This window comes from Bos grunniens, chromosome 12 (assembly GCF_055505025.1).
Source record: "Bos grunniens cultivar Pamir isolate PY7600 chromosome 12, Bosgru_T2T1.0, whole genome shotgun sequence".
In the NCBI taxonomy this organism is placed as follows: domain Eukaryota; kingdom Metazoa; phylum Chordata; class Mammalia; order Artiodactyla; family Bovidae; genus Bos; species Bos grunniens.
Window position 1 is genome coordinate 78401052 of NC_141176.1, and position 22545 is coordinate 78423596.

A 22545-nucleotide genomic window follows, 5' to 3' on the forward strand; every position below is an offset into this window, starting at 1 on the left:
TATAAACTCAGACTGAGCTCAAGCTCCAAATAAGAAAGGCTGGGAACTCTGTTCAGGTCTTTTCTGCACCCCAGCAGGTGTCCCAACCACCCCCAGAACTCATCAGTCTGGACACCAGGTGCTCACATGAATGATGCAGATGAATTCTGGGGCCCATCACCCTGTCAGGAGGATGCCGAGAGTCCAGCTCCAGAGAACACAGAAAAATCACTAGAACCAGGCTCTCATTTCCAGAGCAAATGTTGTGATATCAACACTATTCATTACAGACAAGGAGGAAGTAGATGTGGCTGTTCACCCAGGAAGAATCCTGGAATGAACTCTCCAGCGTGGCCTCCCTCACCTGCTTCCCTGACAGGAGATGAAAGCTGCAGGTGATTCTGTCCAGTGGAGATAGAGGGCGGGGTTGATTTTAGAAACCAGGTGTCATCTCAGCTTTGAACACCAGGGAACCCAAACACCCCTTCACCTACCTCAACTCAGGCACAAGAGTTCAGCAGGAATGCAGACCTGTGAAAAGTCATTCTGTTTCTCTTAAATTCCGTTAGGTCTGAGCAGGATGCCAGGATGAGTGAACTGGAGGGTTTGCAAAGAAGATTAACTAGTACAGGGAAGAGGGGATGTCAAGGCCCCTGTGTCATGTTGCCCAAAGTAACATTTTCCCACAAGCACTGAGCTCGCTGTCCTGAAGAAGACTATGTATCAGCCATGGCATCAGTTCACAGTCACAGACACGTGTAACCCTACAGTTTGCATGACTGACAAGTGTTTCCCACAAATCTGAGGACAAGTGTAGGGTGCAATTCCTCCCTGGCCCGGGCTGACAGCCCTGCTCCATGTTATTATTCAACCTATGTGAGACCTTCTAGTTGTGAATAACTTCTTAATGGCCTCTTGTTCAAGGTTTTAGTGCCTTTGATAGTAGCCAGCAAGCACTTTACAAACATCAACTCAAGAAATCTTCATGAGACCCCCAGAGACTAAGGGATTCAGAGCACTGACTGTGCAGGATTAACTATATTAACCCAACAAAGTGAGCAACCTGGGTGTGAGACACAACATTGTCTTATTCCCCAGGTTGTGCTTTTAATTAGCCACAGTGTCTCAGAGGGAGAATAACCAGGGTTAAGGACGCCTTTTTGTGACAATGAGCAATTTTTCTCTAGACCTTATTATTTATGTTCAGAAAACCCCCAGATCTTACTCAGCTAACACCCAACAGCATTAGCCACTACTGCACATCTTAATCACTTGGTGCTCAGTCGCTTCAGTCGTGCCTGACTCTTTGCAATCCCATGGACTGTAGTCCGCCAGGCTCCTCTGTCCATGGAATTCTCCATGCAAGAATACTGGAGTGGGTGTACATGTGTTCCCCATCTTGAAACCCCCTCCCACATCTCTCCCCATACCAATAAAGTAATTAGCCTCCAATTAAAATAAATAAACTTAAAAAAAAAAGAAAAAAAAGAATACTGGAGTGGGTTGCCATAACCTCCTCTAGGATATCTTTCTGACCCAGGGATCAAACACACATCTCTTACATCCCCTGCATGGCAGGTGCATTCTTTATTGCTAGCACCACCTGGGAAGCCCCATTAATCACCTTCCATTGAACAAAGTCCTGGGAATCCAGCATAAGAACCCCTTAAAACAGCAGACTTGATGATCCATGGTCCTAATACACCTGACACATGTGCTAACCCAGCCTTAACAATGACCATAGCAGACATTGTTAGTTGATCCCAGCACCTTTCAGACAGAATTTGGATATGGCTTCATCATTCAGGCACTGTCAAATGCAAAAAGCTGGTTACAGAAGCTAGAGAAAGGCAAGCAAAGGCCATCCTGGTTTTATGTACTTGTACATGATTGACCATTGCTATCATCACTTTTGCAAAAATGTGACCCTAAAGCCCTGTTAAAATCAGCTGCCAATATGCCATTAGATATAAATGTCCGCATAAGTTGCAAGGGCAGTTAGGTCATAGGACCTGAAAATAGATTTTTCAGTAGTCCTTCAGAGCACAAGAATGAAGCAGGCTTCTGTCTTCTGGCCACAGCAGTCAGGTGTCTTTCTTTTTGCTGTTGGCTCCAGCAGTGAACTTTAAGATATGCTCTCATTTGCTCAGTCATTCAATCATGTCTGACTCTTTGCGATTCCACGGACTGTAGCCCACCACATTCCTCTTTGCATCTAGGCAAGAATACTTGAGTGGGTTGCCATGTCCTCCTCTAGGGGATCTTTTCAACCCAGGGACTGAATCTGTGGATCCTGCATCTCCTGCATTGGCAGACAGATTCTTTACCACTGAGCCACCTGGGAAGCCCTAATATATACAATCAGTTCCTGTTTAGAGGAAGTGGCAGTGTTATTATTTATGGCATAGTCCCACCTCCCAAGGTCAGTAGGTGCCCAATATACTACTGGAGAAGAGCAGAGAAATAGCTACAGAAGAAATGAAAAGGCTGAGCTAAAGCAGAGACCCAGTTGTGGGTCTCTGGTGTGGATCCACCGGATCTCTGGGTGACAATCCACCCAGTTGTGGATGTGTCTGGTGGTGAAAATAAAGTCTGATGCTGGAAAGAACAATACTGCATAGGAACCTGGAATGTTAGGTCCATGAATCAAGGTCAAACAGGAGATGGCAAGAGTAGACATTGACATTTTAGGAACTCAGTGAACTAAAATGGAAGGGAATGGGCAAATTTAATTCAGATGGCCATTATATCTACTACTGAGGGCAAGAATCCCTTAGAAGAAATGGAGTAGCCCTCATAGTCAACAAAGGAGTCCAAAATGCAGTATTTGGATAGAATCTTAAACACAACAGAATCATCTCATTCGTTTCCAAGGCAAACCATTCAATATCACAATAATCCAAGTCTATGCCCCAACCACTAATGCAGAAGAAACTGAAGTTGAATGGTTCTATGAAGACCTACAAGACCTTCTAGAACTAACACCAAAAAAATCTCCTATTCATCGTAGGGGACTGGAGTGCAAAAGTAGGAAGTTAAGAGATACCTGGGGTAACAGGCAAGTTTGGCCTTGGAGTACAAAATGAAGCACTGAAAAGGCTAACAGAGTTTTGCCAAGAAAACAGACTGGCCATAGCAAACACTCTCTTCCAACAACACAAGAGATGACTCTACACATGGACACCATCAGATGGTCAATACCAAAATCAGAGGGATTATATTCTTTTGAGCTGAAGATGGAGTAGCTCTACACAGTCAGCAAAGACAAGCTAAGGAGCTGTGGCTCAGATCATGAACACCTTGTGGAAAATTCAGATTTAAATTGAAAAAAGTAGGAAAAACCACTAGGTCATTCAAATAAGACCTAAATCAAACCCCTTATGATGATACAGTGTAAGTGACAAATAGATTAAAGGGATTAGATCTGATAGCCAGAGTGACTGATGAACTATGAACCAAGGTTAATAACATTGTACAGAAGGCAGTGATCCAAACCATCCTGAAGAAAAAGAAATGAAACAAGGCAAAATTGTTGCTGGGGAGGCCTTACAAATAGCTGAGGAAAGAAGAAAAGTAAAAGGCAAAGGAGAAAAGGGAAAATACACCCATGTACAGAGTTCCAAAGAATATCAAGGAGAGATAAGAAAACCTTCCTCAGTGATCAGTGCGAAGCAGTAGAGGAAAACAATAGAATGGGAAAGACTAGAGATCTCTTCAAGAAAATTAGAGATACCAAGGGAACATTTCATGCAAAGATGGGCTCAATAAAGGACACAAATGGGATGGACCTAACAAAAGCAAACTATATTAAGAAGTGGTGGCAGCAATATACAGAAGAACTATACGAAAAGATCTTAATGACTTGGATAACCACGATGGTGTGATCACTCACCTAGAGCCAGACATTTTGGAGTTCGAAGTCAAGTGGGCCTTCGAAGTCAAGTAGGAAGCATCACTACAAAAAAGTCAAGTGAAGGTGACAGAATTCAGCTGAGCTATTTCAAATCCTAAAAGATGATGGCTGTTAAAGTGCTGCACTCAATATGCCAGCAAATAAGGAAAACTCAGCAGTGGCCACAGGACTGGAAAATATCAGTTTTCATACCATTCCCAAAGAAGGGCAATGCCAATGAGTGTTCAAACTACTACACAACTGCACTCATTTCATATGCTAACAAGGTAATGCTCAAATCCCTTTAAGCTAGGCTTCAACAGTACATGAACTGAGAACTTCCAGATGTACAAGCTGGATTTAGAAAATGCAGAAGAACTGGAGATCAAACTGTCAACATTCATTGGAACATAGAGAAAGCAAGAGAATTACAGAAAAAAAATATCTACTTCTGCTTCATTGACTATGCTAAAACCTTTGACTGTGTGGATCACAACAAACTGGAAAATTCTTAAAGTGATGGGGATACCAGACCACTGTACCTGCCTCCTGAGAAATCTGTATGCAGATCAAGAAGCAACAGTTAGAACCAGACATGGAACAACTGACTGGTCCCAAACTGGGAAAGGAGTATGTCAAGGCTACGTATTATCACCCTGCTATTGAACTTATGTGCAGAGTACATCATGAGAAATACTGGGCTGGATGAAGCACAACCTGGAATCAAGACTGCCAGAAGAAATATCAATAACCTCAGATAGGCAGATGACATTCTTATGGCAGAAAGTGAAGAAGAATAAAGAGCCTCCTGATGAAGGTGAAAGATGAAAGTGAAAAAACTGACTTAAAACAACATTCAGAAAATGAAGATCATGACATCCAGTCCCATGACTTCATGGCAAACAGATGGGGAAATAGGGACAGACATTATTTTCTTAGGCTCCAAAATCACTGTGGACAGTGACTGCAGCCATGAAATTAAAAGACACTTGCTCCTTGGAGGAAAAGCTGTGACAAACCTAGACAGCATATTAAAAAGCAGAGACATCACTTTGCTGACAAAGGTATGCATGTTCAAAGCTATGGTTTTTCCAGTAGTCACATATGAATATGAGAGTTGGACCATAAAGAAAGCAGAGCATGGAAGAATGAATACTTTTGATGTGGTGCTAGAGAAGATTCTTGGGAGTTACTTGGACAGCAAGGAGATCAAACCAGTTAATACTAAAGGAAATCAACCCTGTGTATTCACTGGAAGAACTGATGCTGAAGCTCCAATACTTAAGCCACTTAATGCAAAGAGTCGACTCATAGGAAAAGACCCTGATGCTGGGAAAGATTGAAAGAAGGAGGAAAAGGAGACAACAAAGGACGAGATGATTGAATGGCATCACCAACTTAGTGGACATGAGTTTGAGCAAACTTCGGGAAATGGTGAAGGACAGGGAAGCCTTGTGTGCTGCAGTCCGTGGGGTCAAAGAGTCAGACACGACTAACTGAACACCACCACTACCACCTAGAGAGAGAACATAAACATTCTAATCAACTGGCCACCACATGTCATTATCTGAAGTGTGCAGGATGTGGTACCTGGATTAAATTTATTGTCTAACTTGTTGCATCCTGTTGGCTGCAAAAAATACAAATATTCCACAGTGAGAGTGCCAAAGTTCTCAGACTCTCCAGATCAAATACTGAGAAAATCCTGTATTGCTGATTGACAAAAACCTCAGGAGAAGCCCTTCTCTCCACTTCATTATGAATGGGAAATGGCCCTTGCCCCAGGCAAAAATTCTGTCAAGTATTCTTTTTGGAACAACCCTTCTACCAATGTACTAGAGAGTTTCTTTACACCAAGACTGCTGAATTACTACATTTCATGAGTGGCCTCAAACCATAAAACATCTGAAGCATCTGAAACATCCAGAAGACTGGATGGACCTCATCACTTCCTCTTCTGCATTCCCAGGTCCTACCATCCTATTCAGTCATACAGGTAGAATGTCACACACACCTAGACTCTACTGCTCCCCATTCATTCCAACACATCGACCTCACAGGAGGTTAGCAGCTTCTCTTGATGAGTGAAGATGTCTTCCATAGACTTTATGAAATTGATGATCATTATCCTTTTTGCAGATAAAGATAAGTACCTCAAGTGTTTATTATTAAAAATAAAACATACAAATGTTATAATAAAAAACTCCTTTGATTGGATGAACTGAGATTTTTTTTCCACTTAGTAGATACAGAGAACCATGAGACTCAATATGCTTCTGTTCTTGGCTTGGTTTCTAGAAGGTTAAGTTGGTTTTACTTTGCAATAATTATTCATGGCTGAGGTCTCTGATACAAACATATTCTCTCCTTACTTTTGGGCTATTGTTTTTATAACTTTTAAAAAATATATAACAATCCATTTTCCTCCTTATTTTTGAAATTGATGAAATTGTGCATTAATAAGAGAGAGATTTGATTTCATCATCTGTGATTACCTGTAGAATAGACTAACTAATCATTAAATGTGTCCCCATTATTCTGTTTTTTGGCTGCACCTTGCAGGATCTGGTTCCCCAATCAGGGACTGAAGAGGTGGCCCCCACAGTGGAAGCACAGAGTCTTACCCACAGGACCAACAGAGACATCCCTGATCCCCATTATTCTAAAACTAGGAAATTGAATGGAGGAATCAACTAAATACATACTGAACAGATCCCCCTCCTGTGTCCTCCTAGGGGATTATTTTCAGCATCATTTATATGAATAGTTTTGAGAAAGGGATATTCAAACAGTGTGGTATCACCCAAATACTGACAATGACAAATAGCAAACCTGAAAATAACAGGGCTTATCTTTTCAGCAGGGCTTCCCTGGAGGCTTAAACATTAAAGAATCCACCAGCAATGCAGGAGACCTGGGTTCAATCCCTGGGTCAGGAAGATCCTCTGGAGAAGGGAATGGCTACCCACTCCAGTGTTCTTGCCTGGGGAATTCCATGGACAGAAAAGCCTAGTGGGCTACAGTCCATGTGGTCGCAAACAGTTGGACATGACTGAGTGACTAACAGATATCTTTTCAATACATTTAACAACTGCAACTTACTAGAACATGTGAAAGAATGTATTTTTCAAATATATCACTTCCGACATATATTTCCTGAGGTCGCCTTTCCTTTTCCTAAACTTTTCCCTTCCTTGTCGTTTCTGGTAACTTTAGGAGAAGAAAACTTTTCTATTTTCCTTCTATATTAGTTCCAACATGATGAAACATTTTTAAGAATATTATTAACAGAGTGGATACTCTGTGTAAGGAAGTATGCCATGAACAAGATAGAAATGGTCCCTGTCCTCATGGGGCTCACATCCATCCTCCTTGGGCTAAAATGCAAAGGCAGCTGACCCGTAGCCATCTCCATTTGCCTTAAGGGCCAACCTATTCTCAGGGGCCATAACTTTCAATCACCTAATGTTAACAGTGAGAAATTCCACAAGACAGTCTGCAGAATTTCAGGAGTCTGGTTAATTGCAGTATAAATGGAAGCCAGCCTGCACTGCCCTCCAGTGCAGGTGGAAAGCCCTGGTACTGAGAGCCCCGGCACTCACTTGTACATTCCAGGCGTTTCACATCTCGTGACGTCTCTAAGAAATACCGCCGAAGAACAAAGGAAATGATGCCAAGGGGAATCATAGGTATAGCACTCCAGGGAATTGCAGCCACCATCACGCCCACCACACCAATCACAAGCAGAAATGTCTGAAATAACAAAAATATAGAGGGCTTTGTGTCAAGGATGATTTTCAAAGATAAACTTCATTGATTTGTTAGGCTTAAACTCTTTTCCTTGAAACTTGTTGAAACAGCAGGGAATGCCTTCTATTCCAAAGAAATAAAATTATAGATGGTCCTCATGATGTTTATTGCAAGCACCAACTATTCTGATAAGAACTTTCTGGGTATCAGCTCTTGTGATACACTCGAGGCAGGCATTATTATTTTTTTAAGGCATTACTACTTTTAACAGATGAGAATATTTGAGGTTCAGAGAGTAGGAGTTGCATCTCAAAATATCAGGAGTCAGCAGGTGTTACTAGAGAGATGAATGAGCATGTATCATAGATGAATCCAGATGCCTCAGCTATACATGTAGGGATAAAGAACTGGTTAATTACAAATTCTGTGTAACATATCTAGTAACAGTATTATCTAATTTTACAAATGGATACAGTGAGGCACAGGGAGAGGAAAAGCAACTTGATGGAGATGGCAAAGCCTAAGTCACGGAGCTGGGAAGCCCATGTCATGAGCCATTATGACATATTTAAGCTTACTTTCAACTTACAGCCATCTTTCTATCATTATACTAAGTATTTAAAAGGCCCATTCCAAAGGTTAACTATTATAACAACACCAGATTCCATTTACAATGTGTGTACTCTGTGTAAGGCCCTGTGCTGAGTTCCATGAACATTCTCTAAATTATTATCCCGAGAGATGATTTTCTCTTGGGAAAGGATTTTGGTCTGAAAAGACAGCAGATAGAATAAAAAATGAAATTGTTGGTTGATGCTGATTTACACATCCATCCTTATCAGGAAAAGTATGATACCCTGGTGGATAGTATCAGGCCATAAGAATGCAACCAACATTTAGAGACTGCCTGCCATGAAAGTGGGGTGGGGTGGTAGGGACTTGCAGATTCACCCAGTCTGGGCCAAGGCCTCTGAAGTTTATGATCTCAGGTGGATACAAATCCACGGTTATATGAGCAGAGCACAGGGTGCTGGGGAAACACAGGGACGAATACCTGAATATTTTGAGACAATTCTAAGACTTATGACTGATTTTACAGGCATGTTTAACAAATAGAAAGAATGGCATGAATGACTTGCAGGCAGTAATCACAGTTGATCAAAATTTTGACCAAAAGGGAGCTGGGATGAGAAGGTTGAGATGCTTGTCTGAGTTAACACTGGCTGTTCTTTAAGATAAGAAATATGAGGTTGGCAGGGTGGTGGTCATCCTAAAGTTTCCCAGGAAGGTATTGCTTATCCTGGAGAAGGAGAGGAGCAGTTTGTGCTCAGGGAATCCCAGAGCCACAGCTGCAGGCAGGAGGAACAACCAACCAGAACTGTGACTCTGTGGCTAGGAGCCCTTGGGAACTGCATGATCTGGATGGAGACCCATGTGCTTTTCCTATTTCTCCCTGTCTCTGCCATGTAATAAAAATAAAACTCAAGAGTGAAGAGGATGAAATTCTGAAGAAATAAATTCTAATCATAAGTGGAAAAAAATAGGGCTGTCTGACCTCCCTCCTATTAAACCTACAGAAAACAATATCTTACAGCCACTGGCTTGACTGTGCATCCCACCAGGCTACAACCTTCATGTTCATTGGGAGGGGTCCTTTTAGCTCCTTCTATGTCTCGCTTTTAGGTCACTTGGCTTGCCATTATTGTTTGCAAAAAAAAAAAAAAAAACCTACTAAAATGTCAATTATAAAAAATCCAAATTACTGGTTTTTAGCAGACTTGCATAATTTGATAGACAACATTCATCCTTTTAAAAAATCTGGGTCTCCCCAGGAGGTTTCCCTGGTGGCTCAGTCAGTGAAAAATCTGACTGCTATGCAAGACACCCAGGTTCAGTCCCTGGGTCAGGAAATGTGCCTGGAGAAGGAAATAGCAACCCACTCCAGTGTTCTTGCCTGGAGAACCCAGGTACGGGGAAGCCTGGTGGGCTGCCATCTATGGGGTCACACAGAGTCAGACACAAATGAAATGACTTAGCAACAGCAGCAGCAGATTGGTCATAACTTTTCTCCCAAGGAGTAAGTGTCTTTTAATTTCATGGCTGCAATCACCATCTGCAGTGATTTTGGAGCCCAGAAAAATAAAGTCAGCCATTGTTTCCACTGTTTCCCCATCTATTTGCCATGAAGTGATGAGATCAGATGCCATGATCTTTGTTTTCTGAATGTTGAGCTTTAAGCCAACTTTCTCACTCTCCTCTTTCACCTTCATCAAGAGGCTTTTTAGTTCTTCTTCACTTTCTGCCATAAGGGTGGTGTCATCTGCATATCTGAGGTTATTGATACTTCTCCCAGAAATCTTGATTCCAGCTTGTGCTTCCTCCAGCCCAGCGTTTCTCATGATGTACTCTGCATATAAGTTAAATAAGCATGGTGAAAATATTCAGCCTTGATGTACTCCTTTTCCTATTTGGAACCAGGCTGTTGTTCCATGTCCAGTTCTAACTGTTGCTTCCTGACTTGCATACAGGTTTCTCAAGAGGCAGGTCAGTGGTCTGGTATTCCCATCTCTTTCAGAATTTTCCACAGTTTGTTGTGATCCACAGTGTCAAAGGCTTTGGCATAGTCAATAAAGCAGAAGCAGATATTTTTCTGGAACTCTCCTGCTTTTTCAATGATCTAGCAGATGCTGGCAATTTGATCTCTGCTTCCTCTGCCTTTTTTAAAACCAGCTTGAAGATCTGGAAGTTCATGGTTCATGTATTGCTGAAACCTGGCTTGGAGAATTTTAAGCATCACTTTACTAGCATGTGAGATGAGTGCAATTGTGCAGTAGTTTGAGCATTTTTTGGCATTGCCTTTCTTTGGGATTGGAATGAAAACTGACGTTTTCCAGTCCTGTGGCCACTGCTGAGTTTTCCAAATTTGTTGGAATATTGAGTGTAGCACTTACACAGCATCATCTTTCAGAATTTGAAATAGCTCAACTGGAATTCTATCACCTCCACTAGCTTTGTTTGTAGTGATGCCTCCTAAGGCCACTTGACTTTGCATTCCAGGATGTCTGGCTCTAGGTGAGTGATCACACCATCATTATTATCTGGGCCATGAAGATCTTCTTTGTTCAGTTCTGTGTATTCTTGCCACCTCTTCTTAATATCTTCTGTTTTTGTTAAGTCCCTACCATTTCTGTCCTTTATTGAGCCCATATTTGCATGAAATGTTCCCTAATGTAAAGGACACATGTCTTATAAAATGACATCTGAAACGAACATAATGACATAGAAAATCTGAATAACAGCATTTCGATTTAAGAATTTGAATTCTTTAATTTCACAGTTCAGTCATTCAGTCATGTCCGACTCTGCATCCCCATGGACTGCTGTACACCAGGATTCCCTGTCCATCACCAACTCCCAGAGCTTGCTCAAACTCATTTCCATCAAGTCGGTGATATCCAACCATCTCATTCTCTGTTGTCCCCTTCTCCTCCTGCCTTCAATCTTTCCCAGCATCAGGGTCTTTTCCAATGAGTTAGTTCTTCCCATCAGGCGGCCAAACTATTGGAGTTTCAGTATCAGTGCTTCCAATGAATATTCAGGTCTGATTTAGGATGGACTGGTGGAATCTCCTTGCAGTCCAAGGGACTCTCAAGAGTCTTCTCCAACACCACAGTTCAAAAGCATCAATTCTTTGGTGCTCAGGTTGCTTAATAGTCCAACTCTCACATCCATACATGACCACTGGAAAAACCATAGCTTTGACTAGACAGACCTTTGTTGGCAAAGTAACCTCTTTGATTTTTAATATACTGTCTACGTTGGTCATAGTTTTTCTTTCAAGGACCAAGTGTCTTTTCATTTCATGGCTGCATTCACCATCTGCAGTGATTTTGGAGCCCCCAAAAATAAAGTCTCTCACTGTTTTCATTGTTTCCCCAACTATTTGCCATAAAGTGATGGGGCCGGATGCCATGATCTTAGTTTTCTGAATGTTGAGCTTTAAGCCACCTTTTTCACTCTCCTCTTTCATCAAGAGACTCTTTAGTTCTTCTTCGTTTTCTGCCATAAGGGTGGTGTCATCTGCATATCTGAGGCTATTGGTATTTCTCCCAGCAATCTTGATTCCAGCTTTTACTTCATCCAGCCTGGCATTTCGATGATATACTCTGCATATAAGTTAAATAAGCAGAATGACAACATACAACAGTGAAGTCCTCTTTTACCTCTTTGGAACCAGTCTGTTGTTCCATGTCCAGTTCTAACTGTTGTTCTTGACCTGCATATAGATTTCTCAAGAGGCAGGTAAGGTGGTCTGGTATGCCCATTTCTTGAAGGATTTTCCACAGGTTAGTGTGATGCACACAGTCAAAGGCTTTGGCATTGTCAATAAAGCAGAAGTAGATGTTTTTCTGGAACTCTCTTGCTTTTTTGATGATCCAACAGATGTTGGCAATTTAATCTCTAGTTCTTCTGGCTTTTCTAAATCCAGTTTGAACATCTGGAGATTTATGGTCACAAACTGTTGAAGAGTGGCTTGGAGAATTTTGAGCATTACTTTGCTAACGTGTGAGATGAGCGCACTTGTGCGGTAGTTTGAACATTCTTTAGCGTTGCCTTTCTTTAGGATTGGAATGAAAACTGATCTTTTCCAGTCCTGTGGCCACTGCTGAGCTTTCTAAATTTGCTGGCATATTGAGTGCAGCACTTTCACAGCATCATCTCTTAGGATTTGAAGTAGCTCAACTGGAACTTCATCATCTTCACTAGCTTTTTCGTAGTGATGCTTCCTAAGCTCACTTGACTTTGCATTCCAGGGTGTCTGGCTCTAGATGAGTGATCACACCATCGTGGTTATCTGGGTCATGAAGATCTTTTTTCTTATAGTTCTTCTGTGCATTCTTGTCACTTCTTTTTAATATCTTCTGCTTCTGTTAGGTCCATGCCATTCTGTCCTTTATTGTGCCCATCTTTGCATGAAATGTTCCCTTGGTATCACTAATTTTCTTGATGACATCTCTGGTCTTTCCCATCCTATTGTTTTCCTCTATTTCTTTGCATTGCTCACTGAGGAAGGCTTTCTTATCTCTCCTTGCTATTCTTTGGAATCCTGCATTCAAATGGTTATATCTTTCCTTTTCTCCTTTGCCTTTAGCTTCTCTTCTTTTCCTCAACCAATTTGCCTTTTTGCATTTTTTTTACTTGGGGATGGTCTTGATCATTGCCTCCTGTAGAATATCACAAAGCTCTCTCCATAGTTCTCCAGGCACTCTGTCAATCAGATCTAATCTTTTGAATCTATTTGTCACTTCCACTGTATAATCCTAAGGGATTTGATTTAGGTCATACCTGAATGGTATAGTGGTTTTGCCTAGTTTCTTCAATTTAAGTCTGAATTTTGCAATAAAGGGTCCATGATCTGAGCCACAGTCAGCTCCCAGTCTTGTTTTTGCTGACTCTATAGAGCTTCTCAATCTTTGGCTGCAAAGTATATAATCAGTGTTATTTCGGTGTTGACCATCGGTGATGTCCATGTGTAGAGTATTCTCTTGTGTTATTGTGTTGTTTTATTTTATTGTTTTTGCCATACTGTGCAGCTTCTGGAATCTTAGTTTTCCTACCAGCAATCAAACTCAGGCCCACAGCAGTGAAAGCACCAAGTCCTGACCACTGGACCACGAGGGAATTCACTAAATACATAATTTTGAAATTTCCTACAGAAAAGACTTTAAGTCCAGAGGACTTCAAAAAACCATTGTGCAGAAAAGTTTTACCAAACTTTTCCAGGGTATATGAGTCCAGCATTATCATGATATAAAAACCAGAGAAAGACATTAAAAGAAAGAAAAATTACAAGTCAAACTGTCTTAGCATATTAAACATACCAATGAACGGAATCTAGCAATATAAAGAAAAATAATACTGCACAATCTAACTTGACTGGGCAAGTCCAAAATCCTCAGGGTTGGCTGTTACAAAGGACAGGCTAGAACCCTTGGTCAGCAGTTGATGCTGTTCTCCACAAGCAGAATTTCTTTTTACTTCAGGGAAGGCTTAGCTCTTAAAGCCCTACAACTGAGTTAACTGTGCCTATTGGACTATGTAGGATAATTAGCCCTGCTTAAAATCAACTGATAATGGACTTCAATCAAATCTACAAAATACCTACAGAGCAGCACACAGATCACTTTTTGATTGAATAACTGAGGAATGTAGTCTGGTCCAGCTGACACATTAAACTGATCATTAAAAATGGAAATATTTCCCATATATTTCATGAGGTTACATAATTCTGATACCAAAAGCTGACAAAATATTTTAAGAAAAACAAATTATAGACCAATATCCTTCATGAACAACAGATACAAAAATTCTTGACAAACTACATACAGAAATACATAAAAAAGATGCTACATTATGACGAAGTAAAATCTATTCCAGGAATGTTAAGTTTAACTTTCAAATACCAATCACTATAATTCACAGTAAAAGATTAAAGGTAAATAATCATATGACTATCTGAAGAGATATAGAAGAAATATTTGTTAAAATTCAATACTTTTCTTCATTTTTTAAAAAAGTAAAATTCTTGACAATTGAGGAATTAAAAGAAACATTTTAAACCTGATAACAGATACCTACCTAAAAAACTGTAATTAATATTATTTGTAATGAAAAAATATTGAAAATTTTGCCCTAAAGAGTACAAGATTATCTGATCTAACCAATTCTCTTCAACACTAACTGGAAACTCTAGCCATAACAAGTAAAGAAAAGGAAATAAAAGTCATAAATACTAGAAATGAAGATATAAAACTGTCATTATTTACAGCTGACATGATTGTATATGGACAAAATCGTACAGAATTTAAAAAATAAAAACATACCACCATCAACTCCAGGCAATGAAAAGTTAATTGACAAATAAATCGACTATATTTCTATAGACTAGCAACAAGCAAGTGAGTAATGGTATCAGAAACAAGACTTCTCCAGAAGTGGTCCAAATGGTTAAGAATCCACCTGCCAATGCAGGGAACACGTGTTTGATCCCTGGTTTGGGAAGAATCCACATGTGCAGAGCAGCTAAGTCCATGTGCCACAACTACCGAGCCCAGGCTCTAGAACCAGACTGCTACACATACTGTGCCCACGTGCCACAACTACTGAAACCCATGCGCCCTAGAGCCCACGCTCTGCAACAGGAAAAGCCACCAAAATGAGAAGTCCACCCACAGCAACCAGTCACCCCCTTTCACTGCAACTAGAGAAAGCCCACACATAGCAAAGAAGGCCCAGTGCATCCAAAATAAATAAATAAATAAATAAAAACAATCAAATAATACTATGAAAAAGTAAATATGCGTGAATAAATTTAACCAGAGAAGTGTAAGATGTCTATACTAAAAATTACAAAATATTTCTAAAATTAAAAAAGACCTAAATAAGCAGAGAGAGATACATATTCATAATTGCAGATCCAACATTGTTAAGACTCAGACTTCTCAAATAACCTATAGCTAAAAGGAAACAGTAATAAAATTTTCAGCAGGCTTTTATTTAAAAACAAATTGAAAGACTTCTAAAATTGACACACAAAAGTAAGGAATCCAGAATGATCAAAGCAACCCTGACAAAGAAGTACAAAGTTAGACAATTTAAACTATGGGTTTCATCTCTTATTAAAATGTACAGTAACTAAGAATGCAGTATTGGTATAAGGATCAAAATATTGGTATACACTGCAACTACTGAGGAAAAAAATAAATTATCAGATGCAGATTTCCTTAATTTAGTGCATAAAAGTCTTTAACAAATGTGTCCAGAATAATTGGAAAAAATAAACCTCAACCAGTAATTACTCTTTCACATACAAAAAATAGCACAAGATGCATCGATATCTAAAAAGGTAGAACATAGAAAAGTATCTTCACACTCCTAAGGATGTGCAAAGATTTCTTAGGATACAAAAACATCAACTACAAAAGAAAAAAAAAAAAAACAGTAAACATTAGATATTATCAAAATTAAACCTTGATCTCCACTAAGGATACAAATGGCAAGCCACTGACTGAAAGAAAATATCCATGAAGGACACGTATTAAATATATATTAAAAATAAACATGCCCAAGGCGGGTTTGAGGAAGGGGTTGGGGAAGGGATCAACACACCACAGAAATCTCAAAATGACAAACTCATTGTTCAGTGGGAGAGGCTGGGATACTCTCTACACAATTTCCCTGACATCTTCACACAATGAAATACAAGGGTCAGTGGTGCTGAGACAAGTAAAGACTGTAAAAGCAAGGGATCCGAAATAACCTATTATGCTGAACCTCAGGCTTCATTCTCAATATCCAGATGCAGTGGCCTGTTCTTTTGAGCTCCCCTCTCTGGAAAAAAAAAAAAAAATGACTGAGAACACCTAATTCACATCTTTTTCTTGGGCATTTTCACTTCATAAAACTGCAGTCAGTGCATTCTGTGTGTGCTGAGGAGGGAAAGACACGGTGCCTAGTAATCCCATCACGGCAGGCACTGGTGACTCAAGTGACCTCAGGATTAGCCCTTTGTGTCCATGGAAGGACGTGAAGAGTCAGTTGAGCTCTGCCAAACTGCTGATATATATATTTTTTTCCCTGAATGAGGGAGGGGTGTGTGGGGAATAAGCATTTTGCAACTTAGCTTTCCTCAATAAATTACAGTATTTTGCTGGGAGCAGCTGTGTGCAAGTTCACATGCTCAGAGCAGTCCCAAACTTTTTTTTTTTGGAAAATAAAATGCCTAAACCTAACTTCCACATCTCACCCTCATTTTCACTTGTTTTAGCAGTAGGAAGACTCCTTGGAGGTGATGATTTCAATAACAAGAATTGTAGATAATTGAGACTTCTTACTCAGTGTTATTTGGGACTTTGGCAAGTTGCATGAAAATTACATTAATTTCAAATATTTAATGCTCAATGGTCTATCTTGAAAACAACTGATTTTTATTCTGTGAGTCTACATAAGAAAGTATCCATTAAAATCTTGAAGGATCACAAACCTAGAAGCTCTGTGATACAAACTCATGAGATGATATTTATGGGCCTGGAAACTGTCTCTGACAATAACTTTAATGCAACATAATGCCACTTTGCCAAAGGCCAAAGAAGAGGGCGGCAGAGAATGAGATGGCTGCATGGCATCACCAACTCAATGGACATGAATTTGGGAAAACTCCGGGAGACAGTGAGGGAGAGGAAGGCATGGCATGCTGCAGTTCATGGGGTCACAAAGAGTTAAACATGACTTAGTGACTGAACAACAACATATGCCATTGTCATGAGACTATTTCACTTACCTAAAACACATCTGTGGTATTTTAAAAATAATTACTTGGTGCTCAACATGCATTTAGATGTTATACGATTAATAATATTAAAGTGAACTTCATTTTGTCTTCCTAACAAACCTTAGAAAGTGGGTATTGTTTTCTCCATTTTACAGAAAGGAGAGTGTGGCTTTGTTTGGCAGAGATGGTAAGAGGGAGAGCTCGGACAGGGGCTTGGAAAGGGAGACTGCGGGGCTCTGCACTGACATACTTTAAAGCTGTTGACATCATAAATGATTATCAGGTGCAATCACACCTCAAAAATTGATTTTGTATGTTGCTCTCCTTCATCCTTTGAAATGGTGAACAACTCCAATTTGCCCAACCACTTATATAAAGTGACTAAACAGGTTGGTAGCTGTAAGAGTCAGTGTACAGGATGGTGCACAAACTCATGATTGCCTCTCTGTTGGGATCTGGTCTCTGAATGACATCACCTGAGAGGATGGACTGTCCTGAAGTGTGGACCACTACTCAGAATTTAGGATTTTCCTTAGCCACTCTTGGCAAAAGTATCACAAAATATTAAATAACTAATCTGAAATTTCATTTAAGGGAGTGAGAAGGAATTAGTTGAGGGAAAGTATATGGAATAAATACTTTAGAAATAATAAAAATAACAATGATCAAGAATCTTCTAAGGTTTTGAGTTTGAACACAGATGTGCTAACACAGCTGGACAATGCCCTTCCAGACCCTTCCCTTCCCCATATCTTTCCTCAGGTCTCCACCATATCTCTTCCTCTTGTCCTTGCTGTTCATTATGTGTCTCCTGTATTATCATTATTCCCTTCTTTCTCAGCTGGTGATAGAAAAGAAGACTGGGTCCTACACAGGAACTCTGCTTCCAGCAGCACCTTCTGCCCCACCATCCACAGAGGCCTTTTCCTCTCATCCGGGATCAAAGATCACTTCCCAGAAGCTCCATCACCTCCTAGAAGCTCCGCCACCTCCTGGACCACCTCTGCCTCCAACCTCCACATCCAGTTTGCCTTCCAGGACTTCCTCCAAAGAGCTCCCACAATTAGGATTCCAAAGCCATCAAGGGGTGAATCTTCCCTGGGGCACTGGAGGAGACCCTTGAGAGAAGGGTTTCATGCCTGACTCACTCCTGTACCTCAGGGCCTCAATCCTTGTTTGTTGAAGGGAAAAAGGGAAGACAGGGAAAAACCACCCACCATCACTCATACTCCCCTCCCAGTAACTAAAATCTCAAAACAACAGGCAAGAGCTTCTCAGACCCTGCATCCCAGATTCATTCCTGATTCATTCAAACTCCTTCCAGCCTGTCTTAACCTCAACTCCCTCCACACCTCCTAGATTTGCAGCCCTTTGCTCTCTAACTCTCCCATCTGAAACCTGCTCCTCAGGTCACCAGATGCCTCCTGATTCCAAATCAACGAAAAAGTTTCCATGGATTTACCTTCTCGTTTGCACTGAACATACCTGTCCTTGCTCGGGTCTCCACTGCATCTCCTCCTCTCTTCCTTGCTGTTCATCATGTGTCTTCTGTACTTCCCTTCTCTCTCTGCTTTCTCTCTGAATATCAAGGCTTCCCTAAGCTTCTGATCTTGGCTCCTAAAATGCTTTCCTCTCTCTTGGAAATCTTATCTATCTACAGAGATTTAGCTACTTGCTCAGTGAAGAATACACAGGCTCCATGCTCATCCCAGGTCTCTCTCTCAAAGAGCAGACCCTTACTTCTGGTTAGTTTTTTTTTTTTTTTCTAATTTTATTTTATTTTTAAACTTTACATAATTGTATTAGTTTTGCCAAATATCAAAATGAATCCGCCACAGGTATACATGTGTTCCCCATCCTGAACCCTCCTCCCTCCTCCCTCCCCATACCATCCCTCTGGGCCGTCCCAGTGCACCAGCCCCAAGCATCCAGCATCGTGCATCGAACCTTACTTCTAATAAACTACAGGACGCCTCCACCAAACTTCAAGATAATTGAACTACAAGTGGTAGAGGAGGGACTGGAAATCAGCTAGACTAGAATTTTCTCTTGTCTTTAATGAGAGTATTTCCTACTGAAATCAGGTAGCATCTACCCCTGTCCCTCTATATGCCATCCAAAAATACGTGACAAATTCTGATTGACAAATAACTAACCATAGGCTAAGCACATGGCAGACACCCAACGTTGGACTAGCTTGCTGTAGCAAAGAAACAGAACCTTTCACAAAATCTTTTCAAAGTAATTCACAATCACTGTCAAAACATGGCACTGTTTTTAGGGAAAAAAATGTTTCCAGGGATAAATTATGTAGGTAAACACAGCAGGGCACATTAATAAAATAAGTTTGCAAAAGAGAGATTAAAACAACAACAACAACAACAACAACAACAACAAAAACAATCAGACATCTTTGTAGTAAAAGTACTCTGCCTCTGAGTCTCAGCTTAGTTCTCATTGGCAACAGTGGAAGCCTTGCCCTCAGGCTGCACTGTCTGTAGGACACTGTTGCACTGTTCATTGCTGCATCTCTGTGTGCAGCTTTTGATAAATGCATTTCATTTTCAAAATTAACACTTGGAAAGAAAAAGTAAATTCCCCACAGGCTTAATCACTGATAAGTAGACAGAATAACAACAACAAAAAAACCACTCCATAAGAGCATCAATACTGAATGTGAGGATGAGAGCTGAGATGACCTAAATTTATTTCTTAGAACCTCACATTCACAGACAAACTGAGGCTAGATAAAAGGTATTCCTGTAGGTCTCTCTCTCTCTTTTTTAAGACACCTTAAGACAGACCAATAAGTTTGTGAAAAGAAAAACTGCCTACATAAACAAAAGACATTTTCTGAGATGACTTTGATCCCATAATCGCATTACTGGCTTAAAAGTCTTTGTATCTTCAAAGGTGCTCTCTATTGTCCTTCTTGGATTTCCCAGGTGGCTCACTGGTAAAAATCTGCCTGCAATTCAGGAGACATGAGTTTGATCTCTGGGTCAGGAATATCCTCTGAACAGGGAAATGGCAACCCACTCCAGTATTCTTTCCTGAGAAATCCCATGGATGGAGGAGCCTGGCGGGCTGCAGCCCATGGGGTCACAAAAGAATCAGACACAACTTAGCAACTAAAAAACATTGTCCTCTTTAAAGCATTATTTTCACCTTATTTTTAGCCAGTCTTTTCTTTTTAAGTAACCATACCTGGCTTTATCCAAAACACAAAAAACAAAAAAACGGTGCAGCAAATATTTGTCCCCTGTGGGAATACAACGCATAGTGTGCGTGCTCAGTTGTCTAACTCTTGCAGCCACATGGACTATCACCCACCAGGCTCTTCTGTCCATGGAATTTTCTAGGCAAGAATACTGAAGTGGGTTGCTATTCTCTTTTCCAGGGCATCTTCCCAACCCAGGAATAAAATCCACGTCTCTTGCATCTCCTGCACTGGCAGGTGAATTCTTTACCACTGAGCCATGTGGGAGGCGCAATACAATGCATAATTTAGTTAATCTAGGCTATCCTTCCATGAGAGGTGATTATTTCTATATTATAAAATGTGCTCACAGTAAAGAGAATCCACACGAGACACCTGGAAGGCAGAGGGAGAACCACTTACCAGCATGTCGCTGCTTCAGACCAACCTTGACTGTGTAGCCACTCTTTCCCCAGGTGTTACTCATGCTAACTCAGCCACCCAATCACAACTGAACCTTTCTCTCACAAACACGGCCTTTACTGAAGATAACAGGATACACTGTCAGGCTGAAAGGACCACCCTCAGACCCTGTGAAAAGTCCTTGTGAAACAGGTTATCTGTCACTCCTTGTGAGAACTCTAACAGAACTGGTACATTACCTGGATGAAATCAAGAAATATCAGGGGCAGCAAGTCATCCATATGCCCAATGTCTTTGGAAAAACGATTCAAAATTCTTCCTGCAAAAACAGGATATGTGAAATTACTCATTTCCCCAGATAGAAGCTTTAAGAGAAACAATTCATGAACAAATCAAAACAATATTTTTGAAGCATATGTATTTAGGCACTTCCCTCATGGTACAGTGTCTCCAGTGCAGGGGACATGTGTTCAACCCCTGGTCTGGCAAGATTCCACATGTTGCAGAGCAACTAAGCCTGTGCACCACAACTAATGAAACTCATGTGCCTAAAGCCTGAGCTCTGCAACAGAAAAAGCCACCACAATGTGAAGCCCAGGAACTGCGATGAAAGGTAACCCTTGCTTGCTGTAACTAGAGAAAGCCCACATGCAGCAACAAAGACCCAATGCAACTAAAAACAAATAAATAAATCTTTAAAAAAATAAACTACATGTATTAAATATTTAATATATTAGGCTTCCCTAGGGACTCAGTGCTAAAGAATCTGCCTGCCAATGCAGGAGACATAAGAGACAGGGGTTCAATCCCTGGGTCTGGAAGATCCCCTGGAGGAGGAAATGGCAACCCACTCCAGTGTTCTTGTCTGGGAAATCCCATGGACAGAGGAGCCTGGCAGGCTACAGTCCATGGGACTACAAGAGAGTCAGACATGACTAGCAGTAAAACAACAACAAATTTAATATATTACAAATTCATATGAAATAAGTCAATGTCAGTGGTAAAAAGAAAGACAAAATAGGATGATACCTAAATAAAAACAAAAATACCACCAAATGGCAGTGGGTGGGGAATTGAAACTGAGCCTTGATTTTTAAAACAAGGGGAAATCATGTGGCAGTATCAGGAAGGGTTGGTGGATTTGAGAATGTGCCCTATCTTTAGATCCATCCCATCTAAGACTCACTCCAAGTGCTAAGTTTGTAAATAAACAGTTGCAAAATACCTAAGTTAATCCTAATTGTCATTCCAATTTTGCTTTAATTATCAAGATTAATTTTGCCAAGTGATACTTTTTAAATATAAGTATAACCTCTCTGTAATTTTTTCCCTCCAGATGGCTCACAGCACCTCACATTTTGGGTAATCTTGGATTGTGGCCATTTACAAGTTTTGAGTTTACTACTGGTGTAATAAGTCATTATTTTCAGAGGTAAACAAGGTGTGACAAGCACAGGCATATGAATAAGCATCTAAGAAGTCCACAGGGATATAGGCAGGAAAACAGAAATATTACTAAATGACTAGGAATCACTTACCATTGATTTTATTTCCCTTCTCAGAATCCACAATTATAGTATATCCTTAAGGCTGCAGGATAAAATATGGGAATTTCTGGTAAATATCTGGTGAAAACTAAAAATGTCACTGTCACTTCAGTAAATAAAGGATGCTTCAGCCATCAGGATACTGCAGCAACCCCTGCAAGGGTGGTGAACCCTGAGGAGACTCAGGATGAGAAAGAACAGGACACTGGCCCCAGACAGGGAAGGTTCAAATCAAAGGACGTGTAACAGGGAGGAGCCAATTGTGACTCCATGCTGGACCTGATTTTTGACCACTGCTATTCATTGCTTTGGTCAAGGAAACCTGCCCCTCTGCCTGAATGTTAAAGTGGTTTTTTTCAGCTCACAGTGAGACAATCTGACCCTCACAAAGTGTGAATGGCTGCAGAAAAGAAAATATGAACAA

General features: G+C 40.6%; 1 protein-coding gene across 1 annotated transcript in view; it reads right to left on the reverse strand.

Moving 5' to 3' along the window:
- LOC147361950 (ATP-binding cassette sub-family C member 4-like) overlaps nt 1-22545 on the reverse strand; it is a 177833-nt gene that overhangs the window by 70120 nt on the left and 85168 nt on the right. The window contains 2 exon segments of the mRNA XM_086330256.1: nt 7474-7624; nt 20814-20893. Of these exon segments, the coding sequence (XP_086186382.1) occupies nt 7474-7624; nt 20814-20893 (231 nt within the window).